The sequence below is a fragment of the Corvus hawaiiensis genome, chromosome 8 (assembly GCF_020740725.1).
Source record: "Corvus hawaiiensis isolate bCorHaw1 chromosome 8, bCorHaw1.pri.cur, whole genome shotgun sequence".
In the NCBI taxonomy this organism is placed as follows: domain Eukaryota; kingdom Metazoa; phylum Chordata; class Aves; order Passeriformes; family Corvidae; genus Corvus; species Corvus hawaiiensis.
In genome coordinates, this window is record NC_063220.1 from 23,256,807 (window position 1) to 23,275,830 (window position 19,024).

At 36.7% G+C, this 19,024-nt stretch overlaps 1 protein-coding gene across 50 annotated transcripts in view; it reads right to left on the reverse strand.

Moving 5' to 3' along the window:
- Positions 1–287: 287 nt before the first annotated feature.
- KCNMA1 (potassium calcium-activated channel subfamily M alpha 1) overlaps positions 288–19,024 on the reverse strand; it is a 439,613-nt gene continuing 420,876 nt past the window's right edge. For 17 of the 50 annotated variants that reach the window (XM_048311474.1, XM_048311473.1, XM_048311468.1 and 14 more), the window contains 5 exons: positions 12,335–12,529; positions 10,753–10,871; positions 8,798–9,022; positions 6,676–6,704; positions 288–1,042 (listed from right to left, as the gene is read on the reverse strand). In XM_048311474.1, the coding sequence (XP_048167431.1) occupies positions 888–1,042; positions 6,676–6,704; positions 8,798–9,022; positions 10,753–10,871; positions 12,335–12,529 (723 nt within the window). In that variant the 3' untranslated portion in view covers positions 288–887. Of the gene's footprint in view, positions 1,043–6,566; positions 9,023–10,752; positions 10,872–12,334; positions 12,530–19,024 lie in introns of those variants that run through there. The other 33 variants (XM_048311472.1, XM_048311469.1, XM_048311505.1 and 30 more) reach the window with 4 other exon arrangements.

Consider the following 19,024-nt stretch of genomic DNA (forward strand, 5'->3'; position numbering starts at 1 on the left):
TAGCAGCTGCTGATGGCTAATGAGAAGTGAAGTGCAATTGCCAGGTTTGCCATTTCCAGCAAGTGCCCGTTACGTCCAAGGCCCCTGGTTGGGGTGGTGACATTCCCTGTGCCTGTGTCACCGAGGGTGCTGCGTTCCTGTGGGTGTGTGACCATGAGATGGGACAGGGCACCGTGGGGGGGATTACTGGACCCTCACATAACTGGCAATCAAGGTGATCTATATATGCTAATAAAACAAAGAATATTTCAGAAGAATGTCACATGTACAAAAATATGACTTTCAACTCTGAAAATAAATAAGTTCAATTTATTAAGAGCTGGTGTCAATGCTGAACAAAATACACATCTTCCAATAAAGAAACATTTTGGTGAAGTGTTGTAGGTTTTTTTTCTTCTTTTTTTTTTGATTTACTAAAATACAAATTGGACCTTTTTTCCTTTTTGTAAATATATCCTTTGTCTCCCTTAATTACATATCCTTATAACTGTGACCATCATTCTCCTTTAAGCCAAAGACTGAGGGTTTGTTGGGTTTTTTTAATTCTTAGGAGTCTGGCCACATATGCCGTTTTTTTAAGGGAAAATACTTAACAATGAAAAAAAAAAAGAAAAATATATTTTTTCTAATAAATAAAAATAATTTAAAATGCTAGAGGCTATACATGACTAGTTTTGATTATGTTCATTTATAAATGAAATACTTTCCAAAATACGTGGAAGCAATATTAAAGGCAGACAAACAAAGATCTGTCTACTTTATTTTCCCATTAAACTTGCCCTTCTTAACTTCTCCATCAGTGGTTCAGCAAGTAAGAGGAATAAATGTCACATCACCATTCATGAAGTTTGTCAGGCTTTAAAAAAATAGTTCTGGCTTCGAAGAAGTCAACATTCATCTTCAACTTCTCGTATTGGTGGTATCAAGCTGCTTGTAGATTTATATTGATTGATCTGATTGGCCATGTGAGTGCTCATGGGCTTGATTTGAATGTTTCTGGGATAGGCATTATCCGGCTCATCTGTAAACCATTTCTTTTCTGCTAAGGAGCAAAACAGGTAGAGACAGAATAAGGAGGGAAAAATGAAAGTTTTAGTTAGTGAAGCACACATACACAGAAACATTAAAAAATAAAAATACAGGGAGCAGTCAGTAAAGTTTATAGGAAAAAGAGATCAATAGAAGGTGACTTTGACTAATTACTAGCAGTACAGTGCATTAGATTAATACCTCTGAAAATACTGACATGAAAGGAGGATGACGCTTGCAGATTTGATAACAGAAGCTAAAGAAAACTGCCAGCGTGCTAGTCTGCTTGCTGGATGTAAGAGAGCTCTTTCCTTGCCCCCATGCTTAGGTGATTCCTTTATTGAAAAAAATGATACACATCAAAGTCTAAACAAAGAAGCCAGGGAGAGCAGCTGCAATAAAGGTAATGCAGAAAAGAGCATGTGAGTCTACACACAGAGGAGCACCTAAAGAGTCAGAGATTTCTCTGAACCATTTCAGCCTTGGGGTGGTGGCTACTGCTGGCCCAGAAATCATGCAGCAGAATGTAAAGAACTTTCTGCAGCTGCTATTAGAATAAACAGGACTTGTATTCCTGCTGCCAGATGGCAGCCTTGCTGCACAGGGTGGGCATTATATCCCTACTTTGAAAGCACACAGGTGCTTGGGCACTGCTGAACTCTAGGGTTTAAAATGGGGTAAGGAACACACCAGACTCTGCAGGTGACTGTAGTAGGGGCTTCAGCTAATCCTGAATGGATCGGTCGTGATAGGTGACAGCAAGACAGAGGAAGCAAGGACTTAAAGGAAGATTAGAGAGGAAGCTCTTTCTTTTCTATTTTTGAGAAGTATCTGTTCCCATGAACACAGGAGGATTTTATGGTGCTGCTTTAAGGCGGGCTGGGAGCACTGTGGGAGGGAGTGAGGATGCTGAGAGGCTGCAGAATTGCAGCCATTCCCCAGCTGTTTATCATTGTAACCACTATATTGCACTGTTCATATGCAGGTATGGATAAAAGCTTCTTAAAATTCACAAAAGAAAAAAAAAAAATCTTAAACCCCTTAGGGAGCAATTTCTGCTGTAATTTCTCAATGACAGGTATGCAACTTTACAAGATAACTTCATTCAAAGACTTGGAAACTCCTGATCTAGAGAGTGGCTAATGGTCATTAGGTGCACTTGAGCTTTGACAAGCATTTGTGAACAGGGGTCTGTCTCCATTCTTGTCCTCCTTCCCCAAATTCCAGAGGTGGGTGGGCAGAGCAGTGAACACTTACAGTTCTGGGCATTGCATTATTACATGCAAGGTTCAAAGTGTGTCACACCAGAGCTGCCACTCTTACATGTATGCACTACTTCTCATGCCAATGGAGAATCCAAAATGCTGCAGAAGCTTTAGTGTCTCTCATAATATAAACTGCTACTTTTGCTAACCACTGAAATTCTGAAATCAGGACAGGAGCAGAAAGAATGCTCATTTTTTAATAAATAAATGATTAAAAACTAGCAAAGCAAAATTCACCTTAGAAACCCAAGGACAGAGCACAAAAGCTCAGGAGGTAAAGGAGAGAAAAGAAATTGAAAGACCGAGACGAATAAAGGACAAATACCTGGATGTAAGTGCACAAAAATAAACAAAGAGCTTTGGTGTTAGAGTCTGTCAAGAAGTGCCCTAATCTCCAGAATTACTGGACTTCTCCGTCACTTCCACAAATATCAAATTAAAGCACTTCCAATTTATATGGATTTTAAGAACTTTCATGCCAGACCCCCCCCAATTCTTGTTACCTGTTCTTAAACTTTTTTAAGAAATGAAATCAAACCCTGGGATTATATTACTTATTAGTGGCTTGCTACTAAAGGGAAACAGAACTACTGTATTGTTTTTCTTGTCGTTTTCTAAAATGCTTTTCACCTCTGTTTAAAAATATCCTACTCATTTGTGACCAGACTAAATAATTCCCTGCCCCCTTAAAGTTGCCTGAGTCTGAACGATGTTCAATCTCCCATCTCCCTCTCTCTCACCTATTATAATTAAGTTCCCTTTGATTTGAACAGATTGGACGATAGGAATTCATAATGTTACATCCTGCACACTGAAGCTAACTGATTAAGTGCTTTAAATTATTCTTCCTGACAGAATGATAAAGTTACAATCTGTTCAGAGATGATCTACAGCTTGCCAGACTCCTACCGCTTCTTTCTACATTCATTTATCTTTTTGTCAAGCAGTTAAAAAAAAAAAAAAAGCCTCAATTCCATAGATCTTTTAAAGTAATCAGAACATCTGAATTATTAATGAGACTTTAAGGGAATGATTCCTGATGGGGGCCGGTTTAAGAAAGGTTGTAGGAAAAAAAAGTCTGGGAATCTGTACACATCAAAATAATTTCAGCTCCATTTAAAAAACCATTTAGTTCAAGTGTGACACATGAACCATTACGCATTTGTGGAAACCAATTTTATGTGATCTACGATTAAACTAACCTTTCAGAGAGGTGTAAAGTGTGATGGTTATCATGTTTTAAAAGCCTTGTGAGATCACATAAACAATTTCAAACTAACAGTTTTCTAATGGTTTGTGTTTAAAATGATTTTGAGGCAAGTTAAGCACCGTGAACTTTCATCACTACCTTCTTTTTTGAACACATGGTGCAAAAACTTTCTTTACGAATAGAACTTGGTGCAAGTTAATTCAATGTTGTAGCAAGTAAGGGGAGATTTGCGTGAGTGCTAAGGATCAGAACTGTGTTGTGTTTCTCAGCAGCCAGTGTAAAGCACTTTGAAATACCCTGCTTTCCCTAAAACTTTCAAAATAAGCTATTTATTTATGTATTAATCTTTACAATAAAACTCCTATCTAGGGAGCTGTTCTTTAAAAAGACACCACCGAGTCTCTTTTTGCCTTTACCTGGCAAGTAATAAATACAGAAAATTAATAATAAATGCAGAAGCTGGTAGATTCTGATTTCTTCTGCTGTTTGGATTTCTTCTTGCCAGTGCTGAAACCGTGATCCAAGCATTATCATCTCCAGCATCCAATGCTTGGACCCAGCTTTATACCCTTCCTGTTCCTTTCTGTTGTTAAAATTATCTTTGACCACATAACGATGAATCTCCTGTGAAAGTTCATTGACCTCTCTACTTACCTTTGAAATGTGAGCTTAACACTCCTGATCTTTACTCTTGGCCACTATGGTATTCTGCTCCCAGATACTAAATGTCCTTCTTGAAACCCTTACAGACTTTTCAGTCTTTTATGCTATGCTTACAACCTGATTTTGGTATGTCTTCCTGAGTCTCAGCACAGATTTTTACTTATCTTAAATATTACTTACTCTTTCCTTTAAATCAGTTCAGAAACCCCCTTTGTAAAGTCTTTATATATTGTTGTATTCACCAAGCTTTTTCTAAGCTCTCTGTCACATTCAGTTTCTCTGCCTTTTGGAATATGCATATTGATCCTTACCAGAAGTGTTTCTACATTATAGTGACAATAGGCATAGTTTTTTATCTTATTTTTCTAAGAACTGTTGAACAAAGTCCCTGATCTTCCTACTCTATTTGACAGGCTTCTTTTTGACAGCATCACCTGACAGATGTTGGAACAGCTAAGTAACTGCATGTATCAGAAAGCAGAAAACATTTACTTTCCTTGCAAACATCTGTGTTTGTAATGGGCTATCAGCATCAGCACATCCGTGAGGGTTCAAAAGGCTTAATGCTCATATTACAAATAAATAAAAATTAACATTTTTGTGTAAGACTCTTCCCTGCAGCATAAAGAAAGGATATAAATAACCAAAGCAAAGAGATCAAAATACATTTCTTCAACTTGTACAGGACTCCAGCAATTCTCTCCAACAGATTTATTGTACTGGTGCTTTAAAATTTCTATCATTAATTCTAGACTGAGTAGAAACTTAGAACAAATGTCACTGTGAAACACCCTCTCTTCTAAGCAGAGGCCAAGAAAATACTACCTAAACATAACACAAAGGTTTTACTAAATTTTTATTCTCACCATAATCCCAGGTTAGCTTCCAATTGTTTAAAACATGATTTTTTTGTCTTCTGTGACACTTGCATTTTCAAATTAGTTTGCATGTATGTGTTTGTGTGTCTCCCCCCTGCATGTAACCATCTTGTTTATAACTAAGCTGAAAATTCTCCCATGTAATTTGTCCCTGCATGAGGAAAAAAAAGTAATGAAAGTTTCTCCACCCACCTGCTCAGCAATTCTTTGTTTGGCAGATGAATATTTTACATGTAGCAGGCAGTAAGAAATTTGCAGGGAAAGAGAGAATAAACTATTCTTTCTATGAAGAACTTTACTTTGCTCCAGGACAACTAAAATTTTGTGACAAAGATAATGTTCTGGACTTGTTCTTGATTTTTTATTTTTTAAACTACCAAAATTATTATTTTTGACAATGGGAATTTCACTGGAAAATGCCTGATCCTTTGTGTTTAGGTCAGTAGGAACCCATGCCAAGAGCCTGCAGGTTTGCTAGATATGGTTTTGTCTAACTATGAACCTGGTTTCCAATGCTGAAACCATGCTGTGACTGATATAAATGGCAGAACCTTCATTTAAAACTCTAAAATGTCACCTCCTGACATTGGTGATACTTCTCCACTTTCAAAAACTAACTATGTATTATGGTTGTTTTACCTGGGATAGAACAGGACATTTCCTCTTAATTTTCCATACAGAAACCAACATAAAGTTGATATAAGCATTTCTCTACTTATAATGACCAACCTCCATCAGTATATCCATATCAGAAAAACGTCATCACTAGAATAAACTATTTGATCAATCTAACTGTAGTCAGCAGTGGAAATTGTACACAATATTACTAAAAGTCAAAAGCTTTAGAATTCTAACTTTAGGATAGAAGACAGAGGTGGACTAGACTTCAGTGTAATTTGAAGAACTCAGATTTGCATCCATATTAGATATTCCTCTTCTGCTGCTCTCAGAGTAGGCAAGCTGCTTCTCTAATGTACTCTGTTTATATTTTTCCTATTTGAGCTGCACTGTTATACAAATACTATTTTTTTGGATAAAATCATTATGTAGGATGTGACAAGTGGCTTCATATTAACACCCTTCCTTTCTCTGCTAAATGGAAAACAGATAAAACATTAATGGAAAAGCATTTTGGTGTCAAAGCCATTAACGTTCTTCCAAAATGTGTAACTGCTCTCAACTATCTTCAATCAATACTGCCGACATAAAAAGATGCTCATGTACATACATGGGGAATAGGAGAGTAGGGAGGGGAAGGGAGGAAAGAAGTTGGAATGAAGAATGGGAAATTAAAGTAATGTCTGCACCACGATAGGCATCTTCATTGAGCAGGAACCTGGGTGTTTACAAAAGGACACGTGCAATTAGAAAGGCAAGCAGATGAGAGGATAAAAAAATAAAACAGGGTTGAGAAACAGCAGCAGCAGCAGCAGCAGCCAGTTTTACTTCTGGTTTGGAGGGAAAAAAAGGCAAAAGAAAACCAACAAAACAACCAACCAAACAAACAAACCAATAACTGAATAAAGTTTGTAACTATTTTTTTTTAATTTCACAAGTTTTCACAAGGACAAAGTTATAGAGGGAAACCCACAGCAGTTGCTAGGTCATGCAGAACCATTAATTTTCATACCTTGGCCCATTCTATTCATCCTTGTTGCACTTTAGAAAAAGAAGTAAGCTATGTAAGTTTTACAATGCTTTTAAACTGTCATATTTCTGGTTGAGCACTTTAACTGGCACATCCTTGTAGTAATAAATATTCTCAGGGCAAAACATGATAACTTTCTTTGCAAAAAGGAACACATGAATTTTTCTTTATGATGAAGAGCAACTGTAATAGTCTCATTTGTAGGGGAGAACCATAATTTGCAACATATTTCACTGATTGGACTTACAGCTGCATTTGAATGCACACTCACACATATACACTGTATTCCAATCATTATGCTCAGCACTGCACAGTGGTATTCTCTGTAGCCCACTTACATGGTTCCAGGTTTTGTCAGTAAAAGTGCTTGGCTTTATTGTCAATTCACACAGCAAGCAAATCTTCAAAATTATCATGCTTGGGGAAGGGGAAGGTAGAAGACAATACTAACCATAAAAGCACCTTGTCTGGGTTGGCAGTTACAATGCTAATCATTCCAAATAGAAGTAATTTTTTGCTGTTTGCATGCTTTCGTGCTGGATAGCCAGGGAAGAGGGTATGTGTTTCTGCCCTCCCTACCCTCAGAAACCCTCCATAAACCTAGAGCTAGTTGTATATTTCAAAATATACATTGGCTTCTGAAGTTGAAACCAAGAACAAAAAGTAAAAGCAAGCCTGAAGTATCATTTCTATGGCTGTCTAGGGCAGGTTCCTTTGCACTACTTTATTTAGTTCCCTGCCACAATTTTTTTTGGCTATATGTGTCATTGGTGACAATTTGCAAGAACTAAATTCTGGCAAGTGCCTGGAACATGTCGCCTCAGCACAGTGAATATTTCCAACCCAGCCCTCTTGTTCTCCTCATTAACTGTCTGGGGCACAGCACCTTTTCTCCCCAAATGGGAGAGATTTAAAGGCACTCAGTTGTCTTCCCTGCATTCCTGCATACTGGCATGCACCTGTTGAAAAAAAACAGGTAGAACATGCGGCAAGATTTCTGAAGGTTCTTCACATATTAGGACGCTTGTTGGAAGATTTATACCAGCACTAACTTGGAAAAGTTAAATTACCATCTGGGGAAAGGAACAAAGTCCCTTGAGATCTGATATGTAAGCATAGAAAAATGCTTGCTCTTTTCTGAACATTATTTATTCTGTACATAAGGTGACTAATTCACCTTTTAAAGACGTAAAAGTCCCAAGAAGGCAGTTTTTAATTACTTACACCCAATATTTATGATACATATGGCTTTTTATCCCAAATGTCAAAAGTGAAAGAAAATATAGCTATTCATGTGGCAATATAAATAGACAGAATAATAATTTAATATGCAATTAGACTCTTTCTAAAATTAAATTAAACCACTGGAGTTTTACTACTTCATGCCCAGACAATTTCAGTGTTAAAGGGAAAATACACCATCTCCAAAAGACTAGTATTTTAGAGAAAGTTTTTAAACAAGCAGAAAAGTCCCTGATACTGCTTCGGTATAAAGCAGATGTGTAGCAATAATCTATACAAAGAGTGTAAGCCCTATATAATATAAGCTTTGAGAGTGAAAAATCAGCAGGGGGGTTTTTTTGCAGAGTTTTTGGGGTTTTTTTCAATAGGATAGTTTTATAAGCTTCAAATAAATGTATCAGCTCCTGTAAATATGAGTATTAAAAAAAATCTACTGCAACATACATCAACACTTCTGCACTAAATGACTTTCTTTGTGTAACTCTGACATCAAGAGCAAGTGTTCATGTTAAATATACTCTATTTTTGGATATGTAGAGTAACTGCAGTGAGTTATTTATGTTTTCAGTGTGCCTATGGGTTTGGAATTCTTTTTTTATTCTCCCCTAGCATCATAAATAACTTTTGGTCCGTCTGCTTTGTTGCTGTTGTGCTTAAGGGTTTTATGGTGGTGAAATAAAAATGACAATCACATGCACACTGTCATACATATGCAAAATATGTGTACAAAAAGGGAGAACTCCATGGGAAAACAGGGAACATTACTGCTGGAAACATTAACCGGGGAGAATGGGTGGTGAATGCAAGTTTCACACACAGTGGGAGTAGATACACATATCAAAGTCTATCTTCCTGCACATACTTCTGTTTGTCCCGGGAATCCCTGGTCTTGGTGCGGTTCAGTCGGTTTGCTGTTGATGGGATAGAATGAACTGATGAGCTCTTCTTGCTGGAAGAATAGGAGGAATGGGAGGAATGAGAAAGACTGGCTCGGGACTGGCCAGCGTTGTGGTCAAATTGCATCAAACAGAAGATCAAGTCCGTCGGCACAAGCTCAAATTCATATGGTGGGTTTGTGATAACATAACTGGAGAGAAAGGAAGAAAAAAAAAAGAAAGAAAAAGAAAACAGGTTTAGATTTGTTCTAAAAATTTTTTTCTAGAGTTGTTAGCTCATGAACATTTACCCTAATGTTTGCATTTCTGTTTGTACCTAATTTTAGCTCCCATAATCCCCGTTATGATTTAGGAGCTTTTTATGTCAGCTATCATTTTTTGAATGTTTTCTGTCAGACAGACATAATGTCTGAGAATGATGTTCTTCAAGTGAATCACATAATGATTTTTCAGAGAAGACCCCATACAAATCACGCTCCTTTCTCTGGATGCACCATAATGCAATGACTTTAAGCAAATAGATTTCCATATTGACAAAAACCAGTAGCATACACCACCACATCACCACAAACAGTATTTAAAAGAATGGCTGAAAAGCAGAGAGAGGAGGGTTTTATATGCAGCTTATTTAAATATATATTTAATATACATAGTTATTAAATATTTAGATACTGTCAACAGAAGTAGGGATATAATTATTGGTTTGGATTGTGACTGTAGTTAAAACAAGTTAAGGAAAATATATCAGTAACTTTATAGTGAGGTTAATTTTGTTCATTCATTCCACATGTACATTCATGGCCTCAAAGAGCATTTATAAAGAGAAATCTGCACATCCGAGAATCCAACATTGCTTAGTATAAATCCCAGGCCTGAAATAAAAACTCACTCAATTTCAAGAATCCCCACCTTCACCTAATGGCCTTTCAGGGTATGAAGGGCTTATAGACCAGCTGCTAAATTTTTTCATGCATGTGAAAAACAGACTTGAGCAAGGCAATAGGCATTTTCTGTCCAAGTAAGAAATGAATAAAAATCAAACACGAAACTCATTACTTCTTTTCAAATTAATTCAATGCTCATAAGAAATCTGCTTAGCTGCTTCAGGGACAGAAGTCCCTCATTAATCCAACAAATAATCCCAAGTATAGCAACTACTGTGTAAATCTAAACGGCAAATCATTTTTTCTACCCGATTTCTTCCAATTCTTACAGAAGAAAGCGCTTTGGTGGGCTGCAGTGTTGTTTATTGCCATGTTCACCCAATAATGATGCTTTTTGTAGAGCACGAAATAGTAACAGATGGTAGATTTGTGATACTTCTGGTACGGGTCTGTGTGTGTATTTCTAGGAAGCAGTTAATTAAGACACATTTCAAGCAAGCTGCTAAATGGCCTTCAGTTTGCAAAGATGGAAATGTGTCTGCTCTATTTAAAGCAGTAAGGTCAGGCTTGGTGCTACTGAAGTAAAAATGTAGTCTACCAAGAGGAGAGTTTCCATTTACTGGAAGAAATTATGATTAGACACAGATGGTACTGATGGGAAGCCCACAGGAGTATTTTTTGAGCATTCAGAAGACAGACTAGCTACTGTAATTTAAATTATTATCCCACAACCTAGAGTTGATTGATAGAAGGAAACTGAAGTCCTTTCCTTGCATGCAAACAGTGGATCATCATAAAGCAAACAAGATAAAGATACATTCTGAAAATTTAATTAAAAAATTTTGAATAAAATTAGCTGACAACTTAGGCTGCAATATCCAGCTTATGATTTAAAGTCAGATAAAGAGTCACCGTGAAATCCTCAAAGAGGATTGTGGAAAAGTTATGCAAAAATGGAGAAAGCTCTTTTTATATTTATTACCAGCACTGAGCTCTTCCTCGCTGAGAAGACTGAAAACAGTGAAGACTGGACTCACCGTTTAGTGCATTGGCTGGGAGTACTTAGATGGGCATCCCTTAATCGATAAATTCCAAAGCAAAGCATATTGTATGTTTTCAGTGCTTTACAAAATAGATCTCCATAACAACCTCCATCCTAGAGGAAAGACAGAAAATAAACAAAAAAAAGAGAACAGCACATTTTTTTCTTTTCTTTGCTCCGTTAACACAATGTCAGGGAACAGGTCGTTCAGTATGAACTTACAAAAAAAGGGACAATGTATAGACAGTCTGTTGTTTCTCTCAAATGAGAACATTTCACCCAATGAAATGAATAATCTGAATGTTTTATTCCAAATAAGTAGCTATGTAAAGTGATGATTGTTATTTTGGAGAGCCTTGGTCCATGAAATAATGGCAAATTGGAAAGAGTGAATGATTTGCTTTAAGCTGGAAATATAAATTTTGGTACTAGACAATGCATATTCTACAAATTACTTTAACTATGGTATTAAAATTGTTAGTATCTTTGACCCTTTCTTGGCAGCAGCCATACTGCCATCCAGACAAAAAACAATTCACCAGGAGCTCAACAGAAATTAGAGTTCTAAGGGTTTAAATGGATAATAAAATATCTGCTGCCGTAAAACAATGACTAAATGTACGACTAGCAAAAACATAAGTTTAGATTTGCTCATTTGTATATCCAAAATAGTGATTCTTAAGTAATCATGAGAGTTAATGCATTCTGCCTTCACAGCTGTAGTGCAATTGAGGCTCTGGTGAAAGAGCATTTGAAAGACTGGTGTTGCTTATTTTATTTGTGGAAATGTTAAGCTGCATGCCGAAGTGTTTTGATGAGCTGCTAGTCTCATCTACAACTGGACTGCTACATGAACTGAAAGACTGTAGGCTTCTATCTGTGTACTCTTGCTGCCCTAATCCTTAAACTGGGATTCCCTGTCATTTCTGTGAAGAAGTTCATTCCATTCTTTTTGGACAGAGCTGGTGAACACAAGGTTAATTTAAGAAACATCAAATCCTACATCATTGTCAAAGCAGAGTGGGTGCTCTCTAATTAGTTTGGGGGTTTTAAATTTTTTTGTTTGCTTGTTTTTTGACTTCAATGGAGTCAAATTGTCAGAAAATTTGGATTTCACAAGAAATTTAGTTCATCCAAAACCAGCAGAAAAAAACCCAACAACTTTGTTTTCAAGCTAATAAGCAGATTTTAAGAACCAGAAGCTCTGTGAAAACACTAAATAAGCTTATCAACACCCAAGAAAGATATATATATTGTGTGTACTTTGAATTCATTATTGCTACAATGATTATATCATCCAAAGCAGCTCATCCATCTCTTTAGCTGACAATGAAGAAGAGCCACAGGATTTTCTGTATGAAATATGCAGGCAAGGAACCTGGGCAATTATACAGCTTCTTAAAAAGGCAAAGAGCAAACCTGACACTCTGTGCTGTAAATTTTTAAGCAATCCAAAAGCTCTATTAAATTAAATAATAGAAATTATATGCTTACTAAGATAGATTTTTCACTCAGTCTGAGAGCAAGCTAGCATAGCAGAGACCAGCCTTGGTCCTACATTTCCCTCATGATCTTACCCCTAGGTCTGCAAATGGCCCATCATACAAAGCCAACTGAGCAACTCGACACCTGTCCCTGTTTGCAAGTGTCTGGGGCGTGCTGTAACCTCCTCTCAATGCATTTTCCTCAGCAATCAGTGCTTCCAGCTCTGGTGTGGCTCCTCCTGTTACCAATGTCCGTATCAGTGTGAGGATATTGTCATTGAAGTATGTCTGCAGAGATAAAAGAAAGCTCTTTAAGCAAACACCATTAAAGTCACAACTGAAGACATCCAAATTACAACTTTTCTGGGTTTCTGCTGTTTAAAGTTCTTGGCTGTCTCTTCAAATAATTTTATATAGAAAGTGAAAAGACAGCAGCCTCCAATTACTCTATTTTCTTCTATCCCATTAGGCTCCTATACTAGATCCTTCCTTTTAAACACCAATTCAGGCTGATTTTTATTAAAGTACAAAAATTTGAATGATTTATGTTTCCTATAATTGGTGTTAGTAGTGATGCAATGACTGCTTTCCTTCTCATCGCCCTCATGTCTAATAATGGGCTTTAGGACATGTAATTGTAAAATTCAGACCACATTTAAAGCTTACACAGGCTAGATTGCCTTTTTACTCTTGTCACCAATTCGTTGGGGAGCTGCCTTTGTGCTGCAAATGTCATTACTTATTACTGTGGCTGGACTCTAGCAGTCTAACCGATGTATTGTACTAAACATCTTATTACGAGACTTGACAGTGTTCAGACATAAGCATGTATCAATTAAACATCTTGAGTTCATTCCAGATAAATGTATGATGAGTCTGGGATCCTGGTGGTCCTTTTAAAAAACTCTAGGGTATAGAGTAAGTGTGGTTTATTAGGGAAGATTTACTCCACACTGACATTTTGCCAGCATCTGTAGCACTGCTGGTCTGTCAGGCAAACAATGGGTATTTAAAATATTAATTTAAATCCAGATGAATGACTTTCAAGTTCACTTAAAAGTATACTGGTATAGTTCAGACATACTCAGTTAAACATCTGCAATGTATTGTACTGGGCAAAAAAAAAGGTTGAACAAAAAAAAGGAAAGACTGTCACTTATAATGTCACCAATGTCTGAGTTTTCAGAAGCTTTGCAAGTGCCGGGGACATAAAAGGAGAAAATGAGCTCACTGTAGAGTACACAGGATTGACATTACTGGATTTCTGGATTTTGTTGAATTTAGGACTTAGAACAAATGCTTGTAATCCAACCAAGTGAAAATGAATGCTGAATTCTCAAACAGTGCTTGCTGTCTAAAGATAAAACTTTTTAAATAATATTTTTCAATGAAATTCATTGCTCCATCCATATAATGTAATTGAATTTAATACATGGGTAAACTGAGGTACAGGTTGAAATATTTTATCCTGAGATCAAAAAGCAGAACTGGCTTCCTATCCATGTTACTTTGATATTCTTTCTTTGTATAATGAAACTCCAGTTTCATTGTTTGCTGGAGATGACAGATAAAACAGAAGAAAATGAGTTCTACGCAGCAATGTTTTTCACTTTACATTGAGGTTTTGTAACTTCAAGCTTCTCTGCTTATTTACATAGGCATAGATGCCATTCACCTGTTGACTAAATTAAAATGAAATGAACATATTCTTATTGTTATACATGGCCTAAAGCAAATATTTGCATCTCATCAACTCCAATTATTTTAAGTTAACCTGGGTAAGGGACTACATATTTTAACTACAAGGCATATTGTAAAGAGTAGTCTGACATAAGTAGAGGTTCAGGAAGATTCAGCTAGTCTAAAACAACAGCTAATCTCAAATCAGCTCTTACATATGTGGATGCACTGTGTAACAATTCAAGTGTAATACTCAAACCTCTCTTAACATAAAGAAAAATCAATGTGACCCCTTGCAGGAATGTAAGTCTGGAGCGATTACATGATGTTTAATAGGAATTGCCACCATGAGAGAGAGAAGACATTCAGGCATGACTGTTTATTTTTCAATTACTTCTTCCTTGATGTCCCTGAGATGAGAATCAGAGTTGCCCTCTTTGGCAACTCTTCCCACTGTGCTATACTTCTATGGCAAAGCTAAGACCCTCACTAGTAAAAGAGGCAGCATTTATTGTGGAACAATGGCTTAATTTGGGTTTCACACCATGACTGATGTGGATGGCACCATTTAGTCAGATGGATGAGTGCAGCCAAAAGATGGTTTTTGGTTTTTTTTCTTTTGCAATCAATGGGAGAAAAGATTTCAAGTTTTGGGACAAACTGCTGCAGCATTGTGTCTGATCAGAAAATGCCCAATGATAAGCAAGAAAAGATGGGTGAATAGGAAGCTGTAACTTGTCACCTTCTGCTAAATAGGGTTACTTCCTCCTGTACTAACGTATTTAACACTCAAGGAAAAGCTGTCTGTCCATGCTTTTGATTGTCACAAAAATCAGTCTCCTCATTACATCTTGCCAGTTTGGAACTAAGGGAACACTGAAAAGCTGAACTAGCTGATATACATTTCCTTTGGAATAATAATACACTGAAATTAATTTCAGAGTGATCTTCTACTTGCTCTTTGGGAGGGTACATGGCCTGGATATGCCAGTACTTATAAGAAACTGACTTACAGAATGTCTTTGGAAAGGTGCTGTTGTACTTAAAGTAACAAGGCGCTTTCCAGTCATTTAAAAGAATCCCCTTTGTTGAGTGTAAAATCATAACTGAGGAAATACTTGTTTGCTACTGTCATTAACCAAACCCCACACTGGACATGTGTATGGTATCACTTTAATTGGCATCCGGAATGGGAGTATGAAATAGGAGTATTCTAAACACAGCAAAAAGGAAATGCATTATAGACACTGAAACTGGGTAAATTACAAGGAAATCATGACACAGATATCTGAGCTAGCACTGCCACCTAGCCCTTGCTTCTGAATTGTAGTGCAGCTCTTTCAAATGTCTCAAGGATGCTTTCCCATTTGTTCAATCATTTTTTAAAGTATAATTACCAGAGTGCTTATGTTTTGCAGTTAATGCTGTCATGTCTTTTAAATTAATTGGTCTTCTACAGAAAATTTAACTGAAAATTAGCACATCTTTTAATAATATTGCTTTAACTTTAATAGCACTTTGCCTTTCATTTATAATTACGCTAAAATTGTCATTTTTCAAGTTATATCTGCCTTTTTTGTGTTTGCTAGTGGGTTTTTGAATGAATTTCTTTTATGAAGACTCCTCCTCCACTATCTGCAGCTTTGAACCTCACTTTCAAACAAATATTTTAACTTGCTTTTCTTTCTCAGTTAGAGGAATAATATATATCTAAACCCGAGGAATGACGGAGCTAACATCAGTAATTCATACCAATAACAAGAGGGCCTTTGAGCCAGAATCAACAGCAGAAAATAAATAACAGCATTTCACCATTTGAAAATCTATTAATTCTCAAGCTATTGTCTAAACTTTAAAGACGTTTGGGATACTTTAAGTTACAAGATGCTGCTTGCTAATTCTCTAAACAGACTTTCATGAAAAATATTCTTGTTTCAAAATGCCCATATCAAAGATTAGAAAAAGCTTCTTTTCTGTACAAATAAGACTGTTAGGTTCCCTTCGGGAGAACTCTTGAGTAAGAGCTATAATGAAAAGTTATTTTTAACTTTTTAAACTATTTTCTTCCATCCTGTGCTTTTGTTTATATGAAGAAAAACTAGGATTTGGTAATACAGAAAAAAATCAAGACCTAAAGTTCTAGCACAAGCAAATGATTTCCAGGATAGCGAATGTTAAATGGTATAATCTGGCTCTGGAGATCCTTGCTCCAATGGCACCACTCCGGCAGCACCTCGGATCTGTTGCAGTGGTAGGTGTGGGAGGGATGCCAGCCTGCCAGAACTTCTGTAGTTCTCGTATCTTCAGTGCCAGAAGGAGTCACAGGGAAGCTTTGGCTCTCAGGCCAACTGCTCAAACCTTTGAAGGTACTGTGTGTTGATAAAACTGTTTCCTTGCATGTAGAGGATTTTATGGAATAACTATCTCAACAAGAAAGGGAAAAAGTACTTCTGCTCAAAAATTTGCTCCTCTTAGGCTATCCTATGTCATGTAACTTTTCTACAGCTGAACATTTTTAAAAAACAGTCACATAATCTAAAAGATGGTTTCAATCCCACACTTTTTAGTTACATTTCACTTGGTGATGGAAGCATGCTCTGCTTTCCAGAAGTAGTGCTACCTTGAGACTGACAGAAAACGTGTATTATTACCTGGGTTTGGATATGCTACAACAAAAACAATATTAATATATCATTCAAGTACCTGATGGCAGTAGATCTCTCTTCAAAGACACAATAATGATTAGCTGGAGCATTTTAATAATAGCCACTGCCACAGTTACAACATGACCCATGCCCAGAGCCTTCCCACAGAGCACAGCAATGCTCTTGAAACAAACCTGGAGAGACCACTGCTACCAGCTCTTCAAAAACACAATGCAGGTTTTGAGCTTGTGATTGTCCTCTGAGCAACTACAACTACAACAACTCTGGGTAGCTAGTTTGAGCTACTACACTGTGAATCCTGGGCTTGTGGAATATATTGCCTTGGCTGCAAAGGCCAAAGTGGGTGTGATGCCTTAGGTTTTAATCTTTATATTTTTCAAATTCTGTACTGCTTGGTGTGTGACTCTGGAGTTTCTTGTAGCCTGTTAACTTCTGCTCTCTCATGCTAGGTAGACATAACAAAGCCTCTCCGGCCCTGCTTTCCAAGGACACCAAGACTGTCCTAGGCCAAAAGTATAAACCAAAGAGCCTTTAAAGGGGGGAGTAAGCTGAGGGGAAAACTGAAGCTTTAATTGGAGAATTAACCCTGCTATGCAAATGAACCAAACCTATAAAGAGGGAAGAACTCGTGACCTTAGGTCCATCTTGGGGTCCATTTTGAGAATGGCTTCAGGCTCCCCAGGGGGTACCTTTGAAGGCCTTTCAAATAAATACCTCTTTTAATCCTTTACTCCTGTCTAGTCTCTGTTTCTAGGAGGCCTCTTAAGGCATCAGGTGTAGATGACCTGAAAACTAAACTTCATTAAACTTTTACCTTTGAAATATGGAAATAACAGACAATTTCAAATTGAAAATGTCCAGTACTGTCATTTTATAGGAAATAATGCTGAACTAGCAGAACGTAAAGATCTCCAGCACTCAGACTTGAATTAGAAAGTTACCAAATTTTCTAATCTGTGATTCATGAGTTGGGTTTAATGTACTACTTCAATATTAATAAAACTATAAAACATTAAATAATACTTTAATACCGATTAATACTTTAGAATTATTATTATGCAATAACTGAATACTTAAGCAAATTATTTTAAAAACATTTTTTAGCTCTTTTTCTATATACATACATCTATATGCCTGTTTCAAATTACCCACAGGTCAGAAATCATACCGTATGTACAGGTATTATTCGACTTTCTAATCTTTCTTACACCTGTTTTACTACAAAACCCCACTACTGTGGGGAGAGATTAATTCTTGAAGGAGCAGTTCATGCATTGTCCATTTGCACTGTACACTACGTAAAGAATTTTCATTACAGAGGTATCAATAGAGATAATAAATTGGAATTTTCCCATAGAAAATAAGCAGTAAAAACCCCTGAATCACTAAGTAGATGGAATAATGAACTATATACTTGTCTCCAAGTGAGCTAGCAAAGGACAGCACAGTGCAAATCATATACTTCTTACAGAATTCCAGTGCAATTAATAGCATGAAAGCATGATCTCACAATTTAGCTAGGATTTGGGGTTCAGTTTGCCCATACTGGCAAGTATAAAGTTAGTCAAATTAAATAGAAGCTGTTTGCTAAAAGCAAGTGTACTCCAGAAGAAAAAAAGAAAATAAAGGTAAGAAATAATATAGTGCAAATAGATTAGTTTGTATGAGAAACACTCTTTTCCTTGGAGAAGAAGTGGAAGGAGAACACACCTTCCCCATGAGACTAAGGATAGTAAAGGGAAAACATCTCACACATTTTACACTTTCTGAAGGGTCAGGAAGAATTGTACTTTTCCAACTCCTTACTGGGCCTTTGAGGAATAAAACAGAAAATAACACTGCCACTGATCAGAAAACTGGTGAAAGAAAAGACAGGATAGTGAACAATTCTAACTGACTGAATCCTTGGCTTGTCTTCTTGGTTAGTTATTTTTTCAAGTAGAGAATTTTCTACTCTTGTTATCACATTTCTCTGGCTTCAGCCTGCAGTGTCCCTGACACATAATATGACCACTTAGATGTGAAAATATTTAGAAAAAGGACCGTTATGGAAAGGAACTGCAGAAACAGAGGGGCATGTTGTCCAAAACTAAGAGTTAATAAAAGCTAGCAACGACTAAAAGTATTAAAATTTCTGAACAGGCATGCTGTACCTATTTTTCATTACATCCTTATTATTTACTTGAGATACCTTTGCACAAGAAAGCAATGATGCCCACAACATGTCATTCTATGGCAATGCTAGTGGCAACCAGAAGGATTAGCCCTACTTTTTTCTTGATTCTCAAGTGCCCTACTGAACAATACATTCAGAGACATTGACTTAGATAATAATGGGAGTAGAAAAACAGCTCTAAGTAACATTTGGAACCTTCACATTAAATTATTCCCATTTATAATGTGAATATGCTAAATATTTTATAGATAGAGATTTTAA